The sequence below is a fragment of the Oxyura jamaicensis genome, chromosome 5 (assembly GCF_011077185.1).
Source record: "Oxyura jamaicensis isolate SHBP4307 breed ruddy duck chromosome 5, BPBGC_Ojam_1.0, whole genome shotgun sequence".
In the NCBI taxonomy this organism is placed as follows: domain Eukaryota; kingdom Metazoa; phylum Chordata; class Aves; order Anseriformes; family Anatidae; genus Oxyura; species Oxyura jamaicensis.
In genome coordinates, this window is record NC_048897.1 from 17504843 (window position 1) to 17525304 (window position 20462).

General features: G+C 40.0%; 2 protein-coding genes across 3 annotated transcripts; both read left to right on the forward strand.

Annotated features, from left to right (window-relative positions):
* The first annotated feature begins 934 nt into the window (after nt 1-934).
* Nucleotides 935-5523, forward strand: EIF2S1 (eukaryotic translation initiation factor 2 subunit alpha). The gene is made up of 5 exons (XM_035327561.1): nt 935-993; nt 1568-1674; nt 3527-3624; nt 4501-4644; nt 4976-5523. The coding sequence occupies exons 1-5, from the start codon at nt 935-937 to the stop codon at nt 5099-5101; spliced, it is 534 nt and encodes a 177-aa protein (XP_035183452.1). The 3' UTR covers nt 5102-5523.
* A 3196-nt stretch (nt 5524-8719) lies between these two features.
* PLEK2 (pleckstrin 2) lies at nt 8720-20406 on the forward strand. 2 transcript variants are annotated; one of them, XM_035327550.1, is made up of 10 exons: nt 8720-9406; nt 10334-10534; nt 13044-13208; nt 14201-14382; nt 15102-15193; nt 15527-15714; nt 16117-16218; nt 17126-17209; nt 18459-18537; nt 19333-20406. In XM_035327550.1, exons 2-10 carry the CDS (start codon nt 10487-10489, stop codon nt 19458-19460), a joined length of 1068 nt encoding a protein of 355 aa, XP_035183441.1. In that variant the 5' UTR covers nt 8720-9406; nt 10334-10486; the 3' UTR covers nt 19461-20406. The 2 variants fall into 2 exon arrangements, with proteins under 2 accessions (XP_035183441.1, XP_035183440.1); XM_035327549.1 differs by having other exon boundaries at nt 8720-10534.
* Nucleotides 20407-20462: the final 56 nt, after the last annotated feature.

Below are 20462 nucleotides of genomic sequence, written 5' to 3' on the forward strand. Positions count from 1 at the left end.
AAAAAAAAAAAAAAAAAAAAAAAAAAAAAAAAAAAAAAAACCTCCTGAACACATTTGGTGTGCTGCTGCTCATCTGTTACTCATGTTGGAGCATAAATTTCTGAAGCTGTCTCTTTTCAAACCATCTTTCCATCAGTAATACCTTAAGATTTCCAATAGATTTTATTTTTTCCTGTTTTGCACCTACATAAAGCTTTGATGTAGAACAGAAGAGCATGGATACTGCTGCCTTTCTACCTTTGCTGAAATGCTAACTAGCGGCCTAGTGTGCCCCTTAAGAGCTTGACTTGGTATTTCTTTCTGAGTGCTGAGAATGAATGTTTTGGGGTGTCATGCAGCAGGTACCTGTAGTAAAATTTTAAAGTAGATTTACACTTTAGTTATTAAAAACTCAAAGTCCAGGAGCTATTTGTTGAATGCTTGCTGAAGGTCATGCAAGTAACTGGAAGATTTAAAATAATAGATTGCAAAGGAAGAAACAGAATTTGCGTGTCTAATAAATCATGCCTGCCATATGGGTTCATATTTTTCAATGTGTAAAAAAAAAATCAATTTCTGGCTTCTGCTCAGTTACGTTTGACTTTTCTGCTATCTACGTTCAGTATATAAAATCACGAAAGGTGACATTGTATTAATAGTGGAGACCGGTCTCCAACATTGCCTTTGTCCTGGAGGGCGTTTTGGTTCACATTTGTCAGCTAGTAATGTTTTATAGGCGGTCTGGTATTGCCCTTCAGAGACCTGTCCTGTTTCTGAAGAATGTAATCACAGCCTTGCTACTCTTAGGCAACAAAATAGGAATGTTCAGAAAATTTTGATCAGGCAGGACTGAAAAAAAACAACTGTAGGGCTAATAGGAGTGATTTTTGTGAAGAGCTCTTTGTTTTCTGTTTCAGTGATACTTTCAGTAAAACTAATACCATAACAAAGAGAAATGATTGCCTATGATCTAAAAACTATCCTTTCTTTAGCCGAGAGTGTAGCCAGCAGAAAGTATGTCTGTGATCCAGTTACTTTTAAAAAAGCTTGAAAGAACAATGGGGAGTTAGTATGGGTTGCTTTGTAGAACAACAGAAATCTTCATATGAAATGCTAGAGTAACTCAAAAACCTCAGATTCATTGTGATTTTTCTTTTATACAATACAGGTTTATCTTCATATTGGAGGAAAGATAAATGCCAAGCAACTAGATATATTTCTCAGTCTATATCTAATTTACAAATGAAACTGGGCAGAAATCATTCCTATTTTTTGTTTGGTTAGTTGGCTTCTCAGAAAAAAAGGAAAGAGGGGAAAAATGAGTTGAATTACGACTTTTATCTCCAGGAACAGAATGAGTAAACTATTTATCTGCTTAGTTGTTAAGTGCTTCCATTAGAAAATGCTCTGTAAATAGGTGTGTTTATTTTCTTCCAGTGTTTCAATGGACTCTTAAGAAATTTGCCTGTTTTCTTTGCCAAGTAGAGCTTTATGATTTTGCTAAGATTATTGAAATAATACCAGAAGTTGATGTTGTGTCATATCCCACTTTAGTGTAAGCTCTGTACTGTTTCTTTGCTTGGCTCAGAGACCCAGCAATCCTGGATAGCCTGGATCTGACAGAGGAAGAGAGGCGTGTATTGATTGACAATATTAACAGACGTCTGACACCACAAGCAGTCAAAATCCGAGCTGGTAAGTTCTCTCCAGATGTTCATTGAATAGACTTGACAAGTCGAGTGTATTTTGTAAACTATAAACCCATTTAAAACTAGTGGTTTGTGGTGCTGATGTTTGAGTGAAACTGCTGTTCCGGAGTTAAGACATGTTAGTGTTTGCAGAACACCTGTATGGTCCTGTCTCAAAGTCCAAGGAGGTTTGGCTTTCCCACCACACTCCTCCCACCCCCCAGCTGCAGGTTCCTTGGGACACAAGTTAGTTGTCCTGATATATAATGCAGTCTGTCACACTGCACTAGCATACAATGAATGTAAATATTTTATAGGTATTACTGAATCCACAATATCCTTATTATTGGAAGTGTTAAATTCTTTGGTTCTCTAACAGGATGATTGATCACTGTAAGCACAGCTAGGTCATATGTCCTCTCCTTGACCATGAACAAGTGACAATAATTATGACTTTCCTGTGGGTGTATTTCTATCTGATTGTTTGCAAACCTCTCAAATGGATATATTAGCATATGTTTAATGTATTCATGAAGTTTATGAGCTGGTTTGTCTCCTACTAGCTCAGTTAGTGGTCAGAAAAAAAAACATGACTCTGGTCTACTTAGGAAGACTCACTAGAAAATTGTAAAGCTGGTTGTACAACTAACTGAACAGCCTAAAAGCATGCTTGCCATTGAACAGATAGTCAATGAGCAGAGTTGCAATAATAACATTCAGAAATTACCTTTGCTCTGCAAGGATATATTGAAGAGTATTAGCACTTCTTGATTGCAGTGGAGGGAAGAAAAGATGAGCAATATCCACATGACAGTGAAGTTAAGAAGAGAATGCAGAAAGTAAGATCATGAAAAATTCTTCTACCTATTACTTTAGATAGCCAGGAGTTAACATAAACTTCAAATATGTAAGTAGGATTTGATTGCCATGAAGAAGGAAGTTGCTAACATGATTAATGCTTGATCACTTTTGAAAATAATGTGCCCTTGAAGGACGTGTTCTCTTACTTCCTTCATCTTGCTGTTTTGTTCTGATGGTCTAAGTTGTTTTTAATTTTTTCTTCAAGCATAAAAACATTCTAGTAGCTTCTGGTCTCATCCTGAGACTGGCTGTGGACTGCTTTTTTGTAAATACAATTGTGATAGCTGGGAATAGAAAATTATTGAGTCACCTGGGAGTGAGGTTAACTTCTCTGTATAACGTAAACTCTTGCACCATTGCTACATAGGTGAAAAAAATCTTTGTCTTTAGACTAACTAGGATATTACAGATATATAAATAACTAGGATATACAGATATCCTAGCATGTAATATCCAGCATGAGCTTATGCCTTTGTTTCCCAACACTTAGATAAAGCTATGGCTAGCTCTCATTATAACTATAATTTCATATAATTTATTTTAAAAAGATAATCCTGGTGCTCCTAAGGTGATGCCTTTCTTGTAGCTGTTGATAGAATTCTGTGGATTTGTGGCTATGCACTTGATCAAGTTTCAGTTTTCCTGATAGTTCTTTCATTTTCTTTGGTATTTCTTATATATCTCAATCTCTCGTTGTGAAATGCATCATCATTCGTGTTGAATTTATTGGGCAGTGAACGCAGATGTATGGCTTCGTATCTTGGATTTTCAAAGCACAATGTAAAATGTTATACAACCAAAGAATTTATAAAGACTTCTACCTCATCTTACAAGCCAAGAAATTGGAATGTTTCCGCAGTTTTGGAAGGTGTTAAGGTCTCATTGTGAATAAACATTGGTTGCTAAAAAGTTTTTAATAAAGCTTAACAAAAAATCATAAAACATTCTACTACTTTAGATAACTTTCAAGTTTTATTATTTGTATTCATCTGTCTTAGATATTGAAGTTGCCTGTTATGGTTATGAAGGCATAGATGCAGTAAAGGAGGCTTTGAGAGCAGGCTTGAATTGTTCCACAGAGACCATGCCCATTAAAGTAAGTATTTGTCTTAACTATGAAATCAATAGGAAAGCTTTCTGATGTCCTCAATAACAATACTTTTCAGTTGTCACAGTTGCCATAGGTGAGGCTGAGGAACCATGTAGGAGCCATGTATGTGCTTTCTCGTTCTCCTGTCTAGCACACGCACGGGACACTTCCCTGCAACTATGTGGTCCCAGTTGGTCTGTGACTGTGCTGTGGCTTTCCAAGTTCAAGAAGCTGCATTTGTGCTCTTCAATTAATTAATGTTCAGTATTTGCATACTAAATACTTGCAGTTCCTTTATACAGCCTTATAGCAGGTAGAGAGCAAAAATTTGTATTTTCAGATATAAGACTGTGTAAGAAAAGGAATATTTTGTCCACGTATGTTTGAGTGTTGGTAGAAAGCCTACTATACCCAGGTCTAAATTTTCTGCCCCTAGCACTTAAGGATATTGAATGCATTACTGAATAAGTGTTTTTAGAAAACTGGAAAGTACATCCTTCTTTGAAATAGTTTCTTAGAATGTTTTCTTGTAACAAAAGAAAAAGTTCACTCATCCAGTCATCTTAAAAATAAAAAATAAAATTAGCTATTGGTAGTTGCAGTCTTTTAATTGTTTGAAAAATTGTGATGGGCTGCTTTACTTACCTGCAAGGTGGGTATTCTCTCCGCTTAACAATATTTGTCTATAAGAGTATACTATGTAAAAATAATTGGTTTTGATAGCAGAAATTAGCCTATATTGCTATCTTGTGTTACTTCATTCCACGTTATTTGCACTTCTAGAAATAACTTTTCTAATGGAAAAATGTTTCTTTTTTGTTACTGAGTATAGTTTTTTTTGTTATTTTTTGGTTTTGTTTTTTCCTCCCTGCAATGTGATAGATTAATCTGATAGCCCCTCCTCGATATGTGATGACTACTACAACCCTGGAGAGAACTGAAGGACTCTCTGTTCTGAATCAAGCCATGGCTGTCATTAAAGAAAAAATTGAGGAGAAGAGAGGAGTCTTTAATGTGCAGATGGAGGTGAGAACACTTTGCATTCTGAAATGTAACTGATTTATTTTTTCCTCACAACATTTTATAATCAGAGCAAGATCAGTAGTGCTAAGAGAATTTTTAGCAAAAGATATTAAGAAACTAAAAAAAAGGCATAATTTTCTGTATTCCTTAAATAGATGGCCAAAAATTCTTAATTTTCTTAGGTTTTACTGCATCACTAGTGGACTTACTTTGAAATTTTGTCCTTAGGATCAGAGCCACCAACCATTACTTTATTTTCATATTTATTTGTAGACTGAAGAGGGTGATTTCTATGATTGTTCATCATGTGTTGTGTTTTTGTTTTTTTTTTCAGCCTAAGGTGGTTACTGATACAGATGAAACTGAGCTTGCAAGACAGTTGGAAAGACTGGAGAGGGAAAATGCTGAAGTGGATGGTGATGACGATGCTGAGGAAATGGAAGCCAAAACTGAAGACTAAATATTCTGGGATTATTTAGAAGACAGAGCATATGAAAAATTAGAGACCCCGTTGCAAACTCTGGACTAAATGTTTCCAGTATTGAAAACTTCAAATGCAGATACTTGAAGTGTGTTACTGTTTTAAAAAGACCAATACATGGAAGCCTCTCCTAAGTAACATTTGATGCAGCAACTTACACAAATAGAATCCTTCAAAAGGAAGGTGCCTAGTCATATTCAAGACTCACATCTCATGAATAGAGGGAGGCTTCAGCCCCATGCTTACCATTTTCATACCTAACAATTCCAAATTGGCGATTACAGCTCAGTGCATCTGATAGTGATGTTTTCTGGGAGTACCAAAACCAAACAGGTTGAACAGTTCTATACAGAATGTATTTGACCAAATATTCAATAAATTTCTGAGCTACATAACTCCAAGCTTTTTTGATCTTCTGTCACACTGCTTAAATTGGTATGAATAAAACCTGGAAGAGGATGATCAGTCAGTAGCTCCCCTTTAACAATGAAAAGGGCTTTCTTTTGTTGTTTTAAATCAATGCAAGAATGAGTGGAACAATGTTTTTCTTAGAAATATTTGATGCAAATTTATTTAAAAGAATATCTCCTCTGTTTTTTTTCTGTATTTAGGAATGCAGAACTTGTAGGTTGTGAATGTAACTTTGAATATAGCTTGTTACAATTTCAATAAATATAGTTGAAAAATTACGTATAGTTACTTTGCTCCTACAAGTGAATATAGCAGGAGCTTTAATTAATTTATTCATACTTCAAAATAGACATTGCTGTCTTCCAAGCTCACTGTTGCTTGACCTTCAGTTCTGCCTACACTAGATCAAGTTTGCATTGGACTGAGCTATTCACTCTATAAACAACCAGTTTATCTTCTCTGAAGAGGAGAAACATGATCTGCTTTCCATGTTGCAGTGAAAAAATTCTGTTTGTCCTTGTCTGTGGAAATTGGGGAAGTTACATTTTAAGTAACCTTTCCAAATAACTGAATTTTTAAATGAATTTATCTTTTTCATAGTCGTATCCTATATTGCCTGTCTCTTTTTCTTAATATTTTGTGCTGCTAGAGAAAAAAAATGGATGAAAAATGAGTCTTTGCACCTTAAGTAGGAATTCTTAATGTTGCCATAATACAAACAATGTCATTGCTACAAGGTGTTGCTAGAAAAAACATTCACAAACTGTGTGTATTGAAATACATGCTTGATTATCAGAAAAGTTCACGTGCCCAGCTTTTATTATGCAAAGCCAAAAAGGTAACTTCCAGTCTTTGCAGAATGTTGGAAAATACCTGAGTATGTCATCACAGAGTGTTTTTTATGGTTATTTTATCAAATTACTTTTTAGAAGTTACATATGACAGCCTTGTCAGGGTTTGAAGCTGTATTCTCCCTTTGATAATTTTGGTTTCATTTTTATGAACAACTCTTCCGTTTTTGCCAATTCACTAAAATAGTGAATTGACCTGCATTCAGCATGATGTGCGGGCACTCTGACAAAAATACAAAGTTTTAAAAACTAAAACATCTCTCTGTGATCCATATGCCAAAATAATGCAGTAAAGCAAGGCACTGAAAATGAGCCCGTCTTGCTCTTTACTTAAGAGTGTTACCAGGGGATTACAATTAATGTTGTCTCTAAAAGCTGCCTTGGTGTGTTAATAGGGGAGCATCATTTCTGTCAGTAACTGGGTATTTCTCGTGTGTTGCAGTAGCTGAAAGAAGGAGCTCTGAGATGGCAGCTTGCAAGGACTGCTAGCCTGTGAACTGTGAGTTAAGGGTCCTTACCACAATCTGAGCTGATATCCTCTATTGCAACCAGTCTGGTGTGCTTGGAACTGTGTTTGCCTACAAAGCATTTTAATAAATGTAGTAGGTTTTGCGCGAACATCTTTGTGGAGTCAGTAAGAGGCAGTGGAACCAGCATGTTGTTCTCTGTAGCCAAATCTGTACTTTAGTATTTAACTTCTCAGAAATCTTTGATCCAGGGAATACGGTTAAACAGCTGTTTTCAAACATAGCCACCTTTCTGCAGTTAACTTTAATATGTTCTTACATCAGAACACTCTTGAACCCTTGTCTTTAACTTTTATCTATAAATGTCTGATCAGTTTTTATTTTGATGTGGTTTGTTTTCATCTTATTTCATCCCTAATCCCCTAAAGGAACTACAGGTTTAATGGCGTCCTACACTGGAGGGCAAAGTCCTAACGTTTAAAAGAAGCTGTTTTGGAGAAGCTGAATACATGTAATCCCCCATGTGATGCTGTTCACATTATAATATTAATGGAAATTGTAGAGCATGCAATGGGGATTGATTGTCCTTTGGGCAGGTTCTCCTAATCAGAGATTGTTAGCTTTGTGGGGGACTAAACTGGAGGTATGAGTAATGAAACAATGCAGTCTGTGTTTCCAGTTTACCCTAAGTCTGTGGTCCTGAAGTCTACAGATAGCTATTCCTGACCATGCTAATGTGAATTCTGTAGTGTATAAAGTATTTTGGGGTCACTTTGAATTGAAAAAATTGTCAGTTGCTCAGCTGTACTTTTTCATTAAAATACTATTCTGGCTTTTAGAAAACACCCTGTTAAAGTGGATCTGATGAAACAGTCGTCTTCAATGGTTTTCAAGTCCCACCAAAGACTTAGTTTTCTAGAGCTCTCTAGCTTTATATGGTTTGAAGCACATCCTTTTCTACCAAAAGACTCGAATGCCAGAACTTGCCTTCCCAGCACATGCCTGAATATGACAGCCCAAATCTACTGACTCATTTGACAGTATATGACCCTTTTCCTACGAAGCCAAGAAATCTGTCTGTACTTAACTTAAGGGAGCAATATATGGGCAGTTTGTTAGCCTCGAATGACCTCTATAGAATGGGGGGGGGGGGGGGTCCGTGGATATGTGTGCGTTACAAAAATCCCAAGCATTGAAAAAATGCTTGGAAACATTGAAGTATTTTTTAAAAAAAATCCATATTATTAATAATAATAAACCTGATATAAAACCTGTTTTTTAATGGCCAGCTAGGGGAACTTTTACTTCAAAGTTCACCAGCAGTTTGACAATAAAATTTTTCATTGCTAGTAATAATTTTGCCAAGAAACTTCTGTACTGTTGTGGGTGGTCTGCATGGCTGGGGAAAAAAAAAAAAAAAAAAAAAAAAAGCTCACTTGCTCAGATCTTCGACCAGGGCTGGTTATTGTGTAATTTTGAGATCACTGTCTGAGCGAGAGCCCCCTGCAAGCTTCTGCCTGTCCTCGCTAGCATGGAATTACCTGACCCACCTTGTTACGGATTGCCTGCAGTAACAAGCCAAGCAACGTGAAGTCAAACCTCAAGTACGGTGCAATGGAACACTCTTCCTGGAGCTGGTTGTATGAAGTATGCCAGTCTAGGAAACAAATGTGGTGTTAATGTGTCTTGTCTACTTAAACTCAAGGTTTTTTTTCTTTGATTCAGTGTTGGTCATATCCTTGTGTGCCTCCTTTTGTGACTCGTTCATATGTTACTACCTGAATTTTAACAGTGGTGGGGCAGTGCACGTTTGTAGAAGGCCAAGTTTAATTCTGATATACGGAGCGTTCAGTGACCTAAACTTTTTTTTTTCTGTTGACTTCCTCAGTTTTGTTCCCAAAATTCCGCTTCTGTACATACTTTTATTTGTATATACACTTATGCATATACACAGAGACAGATCATTCTTTATATTAAAAAAAAAAAAAAGTAAAAATCTTATTTTCTACTCTCAGGTCACAAAAAAAAAAATATTTTTCTTTATGAAAATTTATGCTGCTATATTTGAGAACACTATGTACCTGTAAGAAAACTAATCCTTTAGGTGTCCTGTTAAGCTTACTGAACTCAGTTCAGACAGTCTGAAGAACCAGCTAACTGTGAACTGACTTACACAAATGGTTGTCATGGGACTGCCTTCTTTTTCCACAGTGGCAAAGGGAGTATAGCATGAGCCACGCACTTCATGTGGGTTGGCTGCTTTTGAAACCTTAGCTAGCATATTCTCTGTTTATACAGGAATGGATTAAAAAAAAAAAAAATTCAAATAGTCTTCAGTTACCCACTATATTTCTCGCGATCTATGCAGAGTTGTTCTCTGGGTAGTCTCCAGCATGTTGTCATGTTTGAATACCTTCTTTGGTATTTCACTCTACTTCCCTCCTCATTAGAAATAAGAAAAATAATATAAAGATAAGGTAATGATTTGTTTGTTCCTTTTCCTCAATACAGGAAAGTATGACCAGTAATCTGATCCAGTATGCAAAGACTGATACGTGAGTCAACTTGTCTTACCTAAGAACTCTGGACTCTTTTCTTGTGGGTGCATAGCAACAAGTGCTTTTGTTATTTGTTTTACTGTACGTCATTTTTCTTATCACAGTCTGTAGCTTTATCCACATATATCACCTTAAATTGGCTGCATGTCATGGAATGCTAACAATACAGCAAAGACTGTACACAGCAGCTCTGTCTGAAATACTATTACTAACACTGGCTTATTTCTTCAAGACCTATCAAATAGATTTATCATGGCTAAGCTTTTCAAAAATGAAAAAAAAACTCAAGCTCATATTCAGGCACAGAAAAGGCACTGTTTCAAAAGCTCTTAGGACTTTCAAGCTTTCAAGAAGTCCCTGCACTGTGCTTATTTATCAAACCACTTTTCTAAAAACCCAAGTAGTTGCTTACGTAGAGATTTAGGATATTCAGTTGAAGTAGGCATATCTGGGAATCTTGGTTTATGTGTCCAAGGATCACTGAAAGTAGACTGGGCTTTGAGAGACATTTGGGCTTCTTTGGTAAAATAAATTTCTATCAAAAGCAATTAGTTTAAGGTTTGTAAAATCCTCATTGTAATTACAATATTCAGTATGTTATACTCAATGTATTCTGATTTTAGAACCCCTAGAAAATATGCTTATTAGATGAGAAATTTTATGCCATAGAGTGGACTTCTCTGAAATTGAGATAGTTTTATAACTCTGCTTCTCCCTCCCATGCAGTTCCTGTGTCTCACCTCTTTTGTCACCGTGAAGCTGCTGCTTACCTTGGCTTATTCACTCAATGTTTTTTTTTTTTTTTTTACTATACCAAATTCTATGAAATCCCTTTGAGATCCTTTTTAGACTTCCCTTTGTTTTCCTCCCTGGAGGGCAGGTAATGTATCAGAGCCAGCTCAATGTTTAACTAATGTCTCACAGAGCGGGAGAAAAAAGGGAAGGGAGAGTACGTCACGCAGGAGGAGGGTCGCAGAGAAAAATGAGCTTGCCTGAACTCCTCACGTGCAGAGAGACAGACTGCTAGGGATCAGGTTCTTCTCAGCGGGGGCTCATCTCTCCTGCCGGCTGGCTGTGATGCAGGAGGCAGCTGGAGTCTTGAAGGAGGGCTTCCTCGTCAAACGGGTAGGTGCTGTGGCAGCGCCGCGAGGGCTCCTGTGTGCAATGCTCTCCAAAGGTGGAAGCAGTCCCTCAGAAGGGAACCGATGGAGCCAGGGCTCTTGGCGAGGCGGCATGTTGAGCGCAGGGGTTGAGGAGCTCCCCCAGATCCCTACAGGCTCCTGTGGAGGAAGCTGCAGGAGCTGCAGGCCTTACATGCCCTCCCTCCAGTTCCCCGTGTCGGTGTTTGCCCAGAGGAAAGTGAGCAAGCTATCAGTGTCGCTCCCTCAGTTATTGGAAAGCCGGTACATCTGCACCGAGGGCACACCTTTGCAAAGAGCACATAAAAGTAATAGTACCTGGTGAAAGGCTACGTGGCACCAGGAGAAGTGGCCACAGGAGGATGGGCAGAGGGGAGATGTCTGCAAAGTCCCTTAAGACAGTTTGTGTCTTCTTAAGCAGACAGCTGAGCAGGGTGTGTGAGAGGATGGGGAACAGATTTTAAAGAGGGTGAGAGCAATGTGAATATGGAAATGTCTTTGATACAACTTTTCTTGCACACCCCAAAAGCTCCACTGTAAGAAACTTTCAGCTGAAACATGCAGAAATTGACTGAAAGACAGCATGACAGCTTTCAGCCTTTCCCATTGTTTCTCCTCAGGGGATCGAATCAGTTAGTAGAGGGCAATGGTGCAGGGTGCAAGAGCAGCTTTCCGTACCAAGTCTGTCTCAGTGACTAATATGGTCTTTGATTGTGCACTTGAAGTGCAATTCAAGGGTTTGTTCAAAGCTTTGCCACGCCTTCGGAAATGCTTTCCTACAGTACGTGTCTGCTTCTGGTGCTAACCTGACAGTAATTCTTGTTGGGAGCTCTCCTGGCAGGTCTCGCGCCTGCAGGATGCGGGAAGTCCGAGCTGTGCCCTGCTGCCCCTTCCATGGGGAGGGCAGAGCAGCCCCAGCTCCTGCTCTCCGCTCTGGGCGACGGTCGTGTTTTGTGTCTCTTATGTGACTACCGAATTAGAGAGGGGAAGCTGAGGCACCGTGTCTGAGAGAGGAACGGGTGTCATCAGCATGCAGAGCTGTAACTGCTGGCTGGCTGTGCAACATCACTGAGATGTGCAGTTTGATAGAAAGGAGGCCAGAAAGGAGGTGAATAAAGGACACTGAGGGAGGAGGGAACAAGATCCAGAGGGGAAGAAAAAAAAAAGTGAAGGGATGGGATCAGGTAAAGGAAATGGATTTCTTAAGAAGAGCAGATGCGAGGAGGAAGGATAAATCCATTATAAATGACTGAATTATGCATTATAATGTAGAAGTACAATGTGTGACAGGTAAAAATAAAAAAGGTAATGTCACATCCTAAAAAGAGGAAATCTCTGAGAAGGAAAAAAAAGAACTGTAGCAAAGGAGAAGTGGATGTACATCAGGTGAAAAAGTGGGGAAGGTGAAGAGAAGGAAAGAACAAAGCCAAACTAGTTTAACTGTGTTGAGTATAGACTAGCAGACATTAGAACTAACATGCCCTGGATTTTAGAGACTCATTACCCCACTTCTGTGGAAATGCTGGTTTTCCCCTTTACTCATAGCAAGATAATGAGCTTTGATTCCTGCCACAACTGGACTTTGCATGTTTGTTCCTCCTAGCCATGCCCACCTCTCCCAGGTGTCAGAGCTGCCTGTGCCCGGGCTTTGCCTGCAGGCTGTGATGCTCCGTCGTCTGCAGCTCCCCGCACCACGAGGCGGGACCTGACCCCGTAGGACAGGACCCAGCCTGTCAGCACCAGCCCTCGCTCAGCTCGCTCTCCCATGCAGCTGGGCGAAAGACAGCCGGGGGCTGTTTATGGAGGGGAAAGAAGAGGTATTTTATTCTGTATAACCAAGGATGTACCTGACAGCAGCCATTGCTCAGTCTTTTGCCATTGAAGAGAGTATTTGCAAAAAAACAGCAGCACAGGGAGTGTTTTAGCCCAGGAAGTCGGAGGTAGGTAGGATAGAAATAGAGCACCATCTGGCAGCATGAGGGGATGTAAAGAAAAACCAAGTCACAGCAATGCACTTTCTGGACCACTTGGCACCTATAGCCACAACCAAAATGACAATGAACAAAACAGATGAACACCCAAGGGCACTGAAAAGAAAGGGTTTGTCTCCAAGAGCTGCCGACCACGCTGACGCATTCACCGATTTCAGATTTAGCCCTGTTCCTGCCTGCTGCTGTCAGCAGGCGGGCACACACCCAAATGACGGCTCTTTGAGATAATTCTTGGGAGCTTTTGCAAGAAACAATTCTTGCCAGCAAAAATGTTGCTTCCTATGGAGAAAGAGCAAAGCACCTTTCTGTTCTTGCTCCCCGTTTTTACACTGGTGGAACTGTTATTACTAAAGATGTGTATTTCAGGGAGAGCAGGACTGACGATGACTTCTCATGTTTCTTTTCATACGGTTCCCTATTGGCTTATGGTATTTACATGAAAACGAAAAAGAAAACACCCACTTTTCAATGCTTGTATTAATATGTGCATTTCTTCCCCTCTAGGGACATATCGTTCATAACTGGAAAGTAAGATGGTTCGTTCTGCTTCAGGATAAGCTCCTGTACTATAAACTTGAAGGAGGCAAGAAGGAATCTTCTCCAAAGGGCAGGATCCTCTTGGATGGCTGCACTATTACTTGTCCATGCTTGGAATATGAGAACAGACCGGTATGACTAGAAAAATGTATCCCTTCTGACTGACACTTGCTTTCTAAATTCTCTCTTGTGTTTTGCTCTCCTCCTGATTTCTTTGATTGCTGTAACTACCTTAATGGGGCATGTGTTTCCAAAAGTAGGCCTCACTAAAAGCGAAACTGCCATTTGCAATGTAACCAGGACAAGCAGTTAACTGCCTCGTTGTGGCTTTGTCATTCCCTGTGCACAAATCTGAGGTGCAGTCACTAAAAAAAAAGAAAAGATAAAAGGAAAAAAAAATCCTCACACACATGGAAGAATAAATGCAAATGCATCATCCCAACAATGTGTGGAGAGAGGACATAAGCAGCTCAATTAAACCTGGTTTGAGAATGATGGGGGAAAAAGACAGTTTATCATCTATGGTAGAGGTTGTAAACACTGTCCATATTCACAAAGGGCTCTCAGGCAGACAGGTCAGCCTCCCTTTTCCTTTCCCAGTGGGTCTTCACTGCTGTGGAAAGTTTCCAACGAAAAGGCTTTGGAAATGAAAGTGCCTCCTGGGCTTTTCCACTCACCCATGGGCAGCGGTCATGCAGACTTCCCCTCGGAAGAGCCAGAAGGGAAATGACTCTGTAAATTGCTGACTATTTCAGTACGTCTCATGGAAGAATGAGCCTAGTGAGAGTTTGTAGTTGTTGATAAGCAAGAGATCTGGATGTGAAAACTCCACAGTCAGCAGCACGCTCTTGTGTCATCCCGTTTCTGGGCAGTGTGCTCTCTTTCAAGAATTACAAGCTCCATATATACAAACTGCACTTGTAACCAAAAACTCAGGGATCTAATGAAAAAAAAAATCTCCCCAAAAAACTGAGCTGTATCCATCATCCTTCAGGTCAGTATTACCCAGGAGGGATGCCATATCACACCAATTTCTGTCGCCTGGGCTAGTGGTGAAAGAAGCAAAATACGAGTGGAGGGCAAGAGCTAAATGTTATTACTGCTTTGCGCTTCTCTCTCCACAGCTACTCATCAAACTAAGGACAAAAACCAACACAGACTATTTCCTTGAATGTTGCTCTAGAGAGGAGCGAGATTCTTGGGCTTTGGACATCACTGGAGCCATTCATGCTGGTCACCCAGTGCAGGTGCAAGAGCTTCACAGAATGAAGAACTCTTTCAAACTGCTGGAGAATATCAGCCTCCAGTAAGTGTTTATAGTTTCACCTTCCACTATCGCTGTAGTCTGCAAAGTACCTGAGCTGCTGGATGGGGAGGATCAAGGGCAGCTTCTCTCTGCACAGATCTGCTCCTTCATGGCCAGGAGCCTCTATACTGGCTGCTCTGTCCTGGATTTGCACACACTTTTGTCAGGGCACAGGAATGCATTTTCTTCCTGACCCTCATTTTTGGATGTATAGGAGCTCTGCACAGGCATGCCACTGCTAGCTTGGAGGCAGCTAGTCAGCTGCAGAGATATTCTAACTGAGGAGATGCATTACCTTGGAAGTTGTAAGGTCACAAAAAGACTGAGAGATGACTTTGTGCATGCCGTGTTGGTGCATTTTCAAAGCTGACAGCCAGAATCCAGGCTAGGATTTTCAGGGTGCATCATGTTAAAAGAGAACTTCTATTAACAAATAGGAAAATGACATGAATTTGATTTGTGTTGAGATGATTAACGGAGTCTGACTGTAGCCCAGTTTGAAGTGCTTTAAAATGAAAGATACTTTATGAGGTGTCTTTTTTAGTGTTGTGTATTGGGAGAATAAAGTTTTCCTACAACAAACTCAGGACTAAACTAATCTAGATTGTTTTCAAGCTTTATGCTGGTAATCATTAGGGCATCCTGGGCACTGACAGAAGCATGTGAGTTTCTGCCTGACTTTCTGTTAAAGTAACATTGTCCTGTGTACTCTTTTACAGCCACATAGTGGATAAAATGCGTGACAGCAGTACTGGAATTAAGCTGACTCGCAACTTGGAGCAAGGCAACAGATACAAAGAGACCTTCACAGGTATGCCTGCTGCAGACAAAGGAATTCCTCACATCTGACATGCCACACTGCAGGGACAAGGGAGCCACTGTACTGACTTGATGGTGGGATCAGTTATGGCCCACTGGAAAGTACTGGTGCAGCTGAATTCTCCAATACCTTTCTCTCTTGCTCTGTGGATATATGGAAGGATACATAGGACCCCACTCTTCCGGTCAATCTTGCACTTCACTGACAGCCTTCATGAAGGTGCCAAAGTTTTTCATCAAAGGAAGGCCTGTTATGGCAGGAGACATTAGTCATACCTTGGAAGAGCGGGTTGCTTTGATCTGAGAGCTGCCTTTCTCCCTGCAGGCTCTGCCCTGGTGGACTGGCTCATCTCCAACAGCTTTGCTGTGTCGCGGTTTGAGGCTGTCACCTTGGCTTCCATGTTGATGGAGGAGAACTTCACCAAGCCCGTGGGAGCCCGCAGCATAGAGGCCATGCGCTACAGCGACCTCTCTGAGCAGTTCCTCGACGACTCCACCGCGCTGTACATGTTTGTAAGTGGTGTGGCTGCCAGCAGAGGCAGCTCCTCTGCCCGTGGTCAGGCATTTGATTTGAGGCAGTGCTAAAGCAGGACACACACAGCACGCATCCAAAGGCAAAATATGAAAGCTGTGAAAACAAGCACTAAAGGAGCAGCTCTGGGCTTTCAATAGCGTTAGTGCTTGTACTTTTGCTGTAATAATAATAATCTACATGGATATTGAAGGATCTACAATAAGGTAATTTGGCATTAAAAAGGTTGCAGCCCTTGGCACTGCTGTGTCTGCATTTAACAGCGGCCATACAAAATTCACTTGGGAAAAAAAAGCACTAAAAACAGCTCAAGGAAAATAAAATGCAGAACTTTGTCCTTAAGATTAAAAATAAAGGTGGAGCCATCTTTTCTGTGTTCGCAGGCTGAGAGCAGTAAGAAAATGCTCAGCACCAAGGAAGAGCTACAATTTAACATCTCAGAATTAAGTGGCATGATTGTGAAGCAAGGATTCTTAGTGAAACAGGTAAATAAAATCTTTGAACCTTCACTGAAGCAAGAAAAATGACAGCTCTTATAGCTGCAAGGAGAATGAATGAGTGTTACACAAGCATGGCTGGGGAGTTGTGTCCAGCAGACTTAAACTGCCCATCAACACAGTTATCAGAGATCATGAAGTGAAAAGTGTCTGGCTATCAGGATGTGAGCTATGGAACCTGCTGCTCTGGCAGGATTAATAGGATATTCTGTATATATTGAGTGCATACTGAAAGGTATAAGATAAAACTGAAAACAGAAGTCCCACACATACTCCACCAGAGTTGTTACATTCACACCAAGTAGATCCACCGTCCTTCTGATCACACCTATCCCATCAGGATTTTGCAAGCAGCTATGATATTCTGCTGGCCACGGCCAAATTTCAAGGCTGGGAAATTGCCTTTTGCATGTAGTGGACCTTAATTTGTGGACAGTCACTCATGCACACACAGATGCTCTGCTGGGGGTGAGTCCTGTTTTCTTCAAGTGTAATTACCTGTCAGTGGTAATTGCTTATGGGATCCCAACTCTTAGTCTGCGAGACTTAGTTTTAGACCCTTGCCACAAGCAAGATGAGGATCAGTCACATTGGTTCACAGCATAACACAGCCACCTGCAGAAGGAAACCTGCCTGCCTTGCATGATCACATCTTTGTATGAGGAACTGTGATTTTTCAGTACAAGAAAGGAGAGACTAAGAAATTATCAATCTATGAAGAAGGATGTTAGGCAGAAAATCCTGAGAGTTATTAAGATGTCAGATTTTTTTTTTCTCTGTTGGTTGCAAAACTTCTATTTTCAGTACCTATTTAAGCCTTCCATAGAGCCTGCAGGAAAATGACCATTTGTAGGAGGTATTTACTGGTGGTAACATTAATTCTTCCATTTTGCAGGGACACAAGAGGAAAAACTGGAAGGTGAGGAAATTTGTTCTGAGAGCTGATCCTGCTTTCTTGCACTACTATGACCCCACTAAGGTATGTGAGTGTGGAGTTGGTACCCTCAGAAATCCTCTTCCAGACCTAAATATTATAATGAAAAGATAACACAGTCATGCCGTAAATGTTTCTCTCTCCCAGATCTCCTGGATTCCTCTGTTGATGTCCTAGGAAATAAGACCTCTCTGGCCTTACTCTAGGAGGTTGTCCTTGTATGTTTTTCTATCCCTGTGCCCCCTGCCTGTCTTTTCTCCACTGAGATTCCCTTTCCTTAGCTGTGGGGCAGCAGTTTAGGGGTTCTTCTTTTGCTCGTACCCACACAGTCTGGGACCACGATCCTGCAGGGATTCTTCCTGGGCTGTAGTCTTTCTGGGCTGACATCCCATCATTTGACAGTGATTCTGCTATTAGGAGTTCCTATGTTCTTTTTACAACACTGAATAGGGTCTCCTTGATCCCAAAATATTTACAGGAATTTCTGCCACTCGGATTTAAACGTGCTCAAGGAATAGTAGAGTTTGTCATCATGGATATAACCATCACAATGAGAGTGAGCCAGAAGGGCATGTGAATCCACCAGCCCCCAATGCATGGGGTTACTGCAAAGCCCAAGAGGCCACTAAGATGAATACGTTATAGCAATGTTTCATGTAATTTTTAAAGAAAACACAAACAGCATAACAGTGAAAAGAACTTATGAGCCTGGTTCATGTTTTGTTACCTGTTTCTTTGTGTGATTTTTGGTTGTTTATTTTGTTTGTTTGTGGGGTCTTTTTTGGTTTGGGATTTGGGCTTGGGTTTTTGTTGTTGTTGGGATTTTTTGTTTTGTTTTGCATTGCAACTTGCCCTTGTAATGCTATAAAATCAAACTTTAGAGTCTGAAGTTTAGACACAAGAGCCAGCCTACTAGTGAAAATGGTCAGATTTTTTCCATACAGGCTGTGAATAGTTGCAAGCTAAAAACTTGCGGAAGTGTGTATGTGTATACATATAATTAATATGGGTTGTTATTGATAAAACTATACATAAGTTTGAAATGTGATTGTTAGCCTACCTTTTGTGCTTTTAATTGGTCTCCACCATTTCCAGCTACATCAGAGAAACGTCTGAGGCCCAAACAAAATAGTAATACATTTAATTACATGTTCTGACTTCTGTGACTTGGATGTTTTGTATCCAGAAAGACTGGCATTACTTCTCCACCTTCATAAAAATAATTGGGGTGGTCTGGGAAATGATTCCAATTATGATATTTTGCAGCTAAGCCTCATTTCCCTTTTCTTTGCAGGAAGAAAACAAGCCAGTAGGTGGATTCTCTCTTCGTGGCTGTCTTGTCTCAGCTCTGGAGGACAATGGAGTCCCAGCAGGTAAAGCATGAGCCTCTAGACTTTGCTACTTAGGTACTTATAACAACACAGTCTTTGGGAGTGGGTTTGTGTTCATGGCTGGTTGTACGAATGTGTTTCTTCTCCCTTGCAAGTGAGAGAAGGTATTTCATCAGACATTCCCATACTGATGTTGTCCCATAAGGGGATTTTTTTTAGAGTTACTTCTGGATATCTTGAGTTTTTTTTTTTGTTTGTTTGTTTGTTTATGGACTATTCTCAGTCAGGTGACCCCTCAGAAAGTCTCAAGATATAGATTAATATTCCGGAGTTAACAGCCAAAGAGGAAATGCTTTTTTTGGATGTTATTGAACTCAAAGTCTTGAGGCACCCCTGACGCTGTCCCTTATTCATGTGTCCTCTCCACATGTATGTACTCTCATTTGGATCTGCAAGAATCCAGATGTAAGAGAGACTTAAAGATAGCAATATAAAAACCAATTCTGCTAGAGAATATGCTTAGCATTTGTCTAGAACCTCAACCTCACAGGTGTTTCTGCTATTAAAGCAGTTCATTTTAGTATAGTAAGCACAATGTGTGGATCACAAATAGGCAGTATCTTTCTGAAGACAAGAGACAGAGCCTTAAAAAATATATGGTCCAGGATGGAGGGCCATGATGAACAACACAGCTCCTTACTAACAGGCACAAATCTAATCTACTGCGCAAACTGGTGGAGAGCTCATCTCTCCAACTTACAACTCCAGTAAGATCCTACCTACCTCAAAGCAGTTCTCTATGCACTTTCCTGATCTGTCACATTTTTCTCTCTGCAGGAGTGAAGGGCAATGTACAAGGCAACCTTTTCAAAATCATCACCAAAAATGACATTCATTATTATATCCAGGCCAGCTCCAAGGCAGAGCGAACACAATGGATTGAGGCAATCAAACCACTGACATGAGTAAGGTGGACTCAATAGCAAAAGAAAAGTCACACTTGTGACCAAGTTTCCTGCTCCCTTTGTCTGGCCTTTTTTTTTTTTTTTTTTTTTTTACTTTGGCATTTTATTTTTGTTATTTGTATTTCCATAACACCTAGCAAATTCCTGACAGACCAGAATTCTAGGTGCTTAGGAGTCATACAGATATGGAATAATTCTCCACCAGGAATTTACCATCCAACAAAGAGACAAAGGACAATAGGTGGATACAGACAAATGATGTTTTACAAGGAAACAATGAGATATACTATTCCAAGGTGGAAGAAAAAAGAATCTCTTGTACAAGTATTCAGTGTATATCTGACAGATCCAGGTTGTGCTTTATTCCAAAGCAGAAATTTCTTGCTCCTTTCCCCTTTATAAAGGGGCTCATAAACTTAATTATTTTACATGGATTGAATCAAGGTGTGTGAATAACGTCACAGTCTGAAAGGTCCTGGTGTCTGAGACTGTGTGATACACTGTGAAAGAATTTTGTGCTAAGTCACAATTACATGCCGCGATAATTGCTACTGGGAAACAGACTGGGAGTCTCTGTCTATCCATCTGCTCTACCATTTGGCTCTCTGTTATGCCAGAAAAGACCAAAGGATTCTCATCTCCGGTACATCCATTATTCTTGTGCTGTTAATAACCCATGGTATGACATGATCCTGAGTATCAGATCAGTGGCAGTTATTCCAAACAATGGCTGGTGCTGACTGTAGCGGAAAAAATCACTCAGCCCTAAAAGCAAGACTTCCTCATGTTTATCACCATGAATCCATTTATGTGGAGCACCATGTGGACTGAGAACTCTAATAGCAATTCTCATTATTGCCTTTTTTTTTTTTTTTTTTACTTTAAGCCATTACATTTTCAATTATTTGTCTAGCAAGCTTGACTCTGATATCATTAAACATATATTTTTTAAAAAGTTCAATGCATTTGAATCTTCTCTGCTCTTCAGATACGATTTTTCTC

Coding starts and splice junctions, on each gene's coding strand:
- EIF2S1 (XM_035327561.1), top strand. CDS start 935: ATGATTGCCTATGATCTAAAAACTATCCTTTCTTTAGCCGAGAGTGTA. Junction 1,675..3,526: donor AGCAGTCAAAATCCGAGCTG/GTAAGTTCTCTC, acceptor CATCTGTCTTAG/ATATTGAAGTTGCCTGTTAT. Junction 3,625..4,500: donor CAGAGACCATGCCCATTAAA/GTAAGTATTTGT, acceptor GCAATGTGATAG/ATTAATCTGATAGCCCCTCC.
- PLEK2 (XM_035327549.1), top strand. CDS start 10,487: ATGCAGGAGGCAGCTGGAGTCTTGAAGGAGGGCTTCCTCGTCAAACGG. Junction 15,715..16,116: donor CCACCGCGCTGTACATGTTT/GTAAGTGGTGTG, acceptor CTGTGTTCGCAG/GCTGAGAGCAGTAAGAAAAT. Junction 17,210..18,458: donor ACTACTATGACCCCACTAAG/GTATGTGAGTGT, acceptor TTTTCTTTGCAG/GAAGAAAACAAGCCAGTAGG.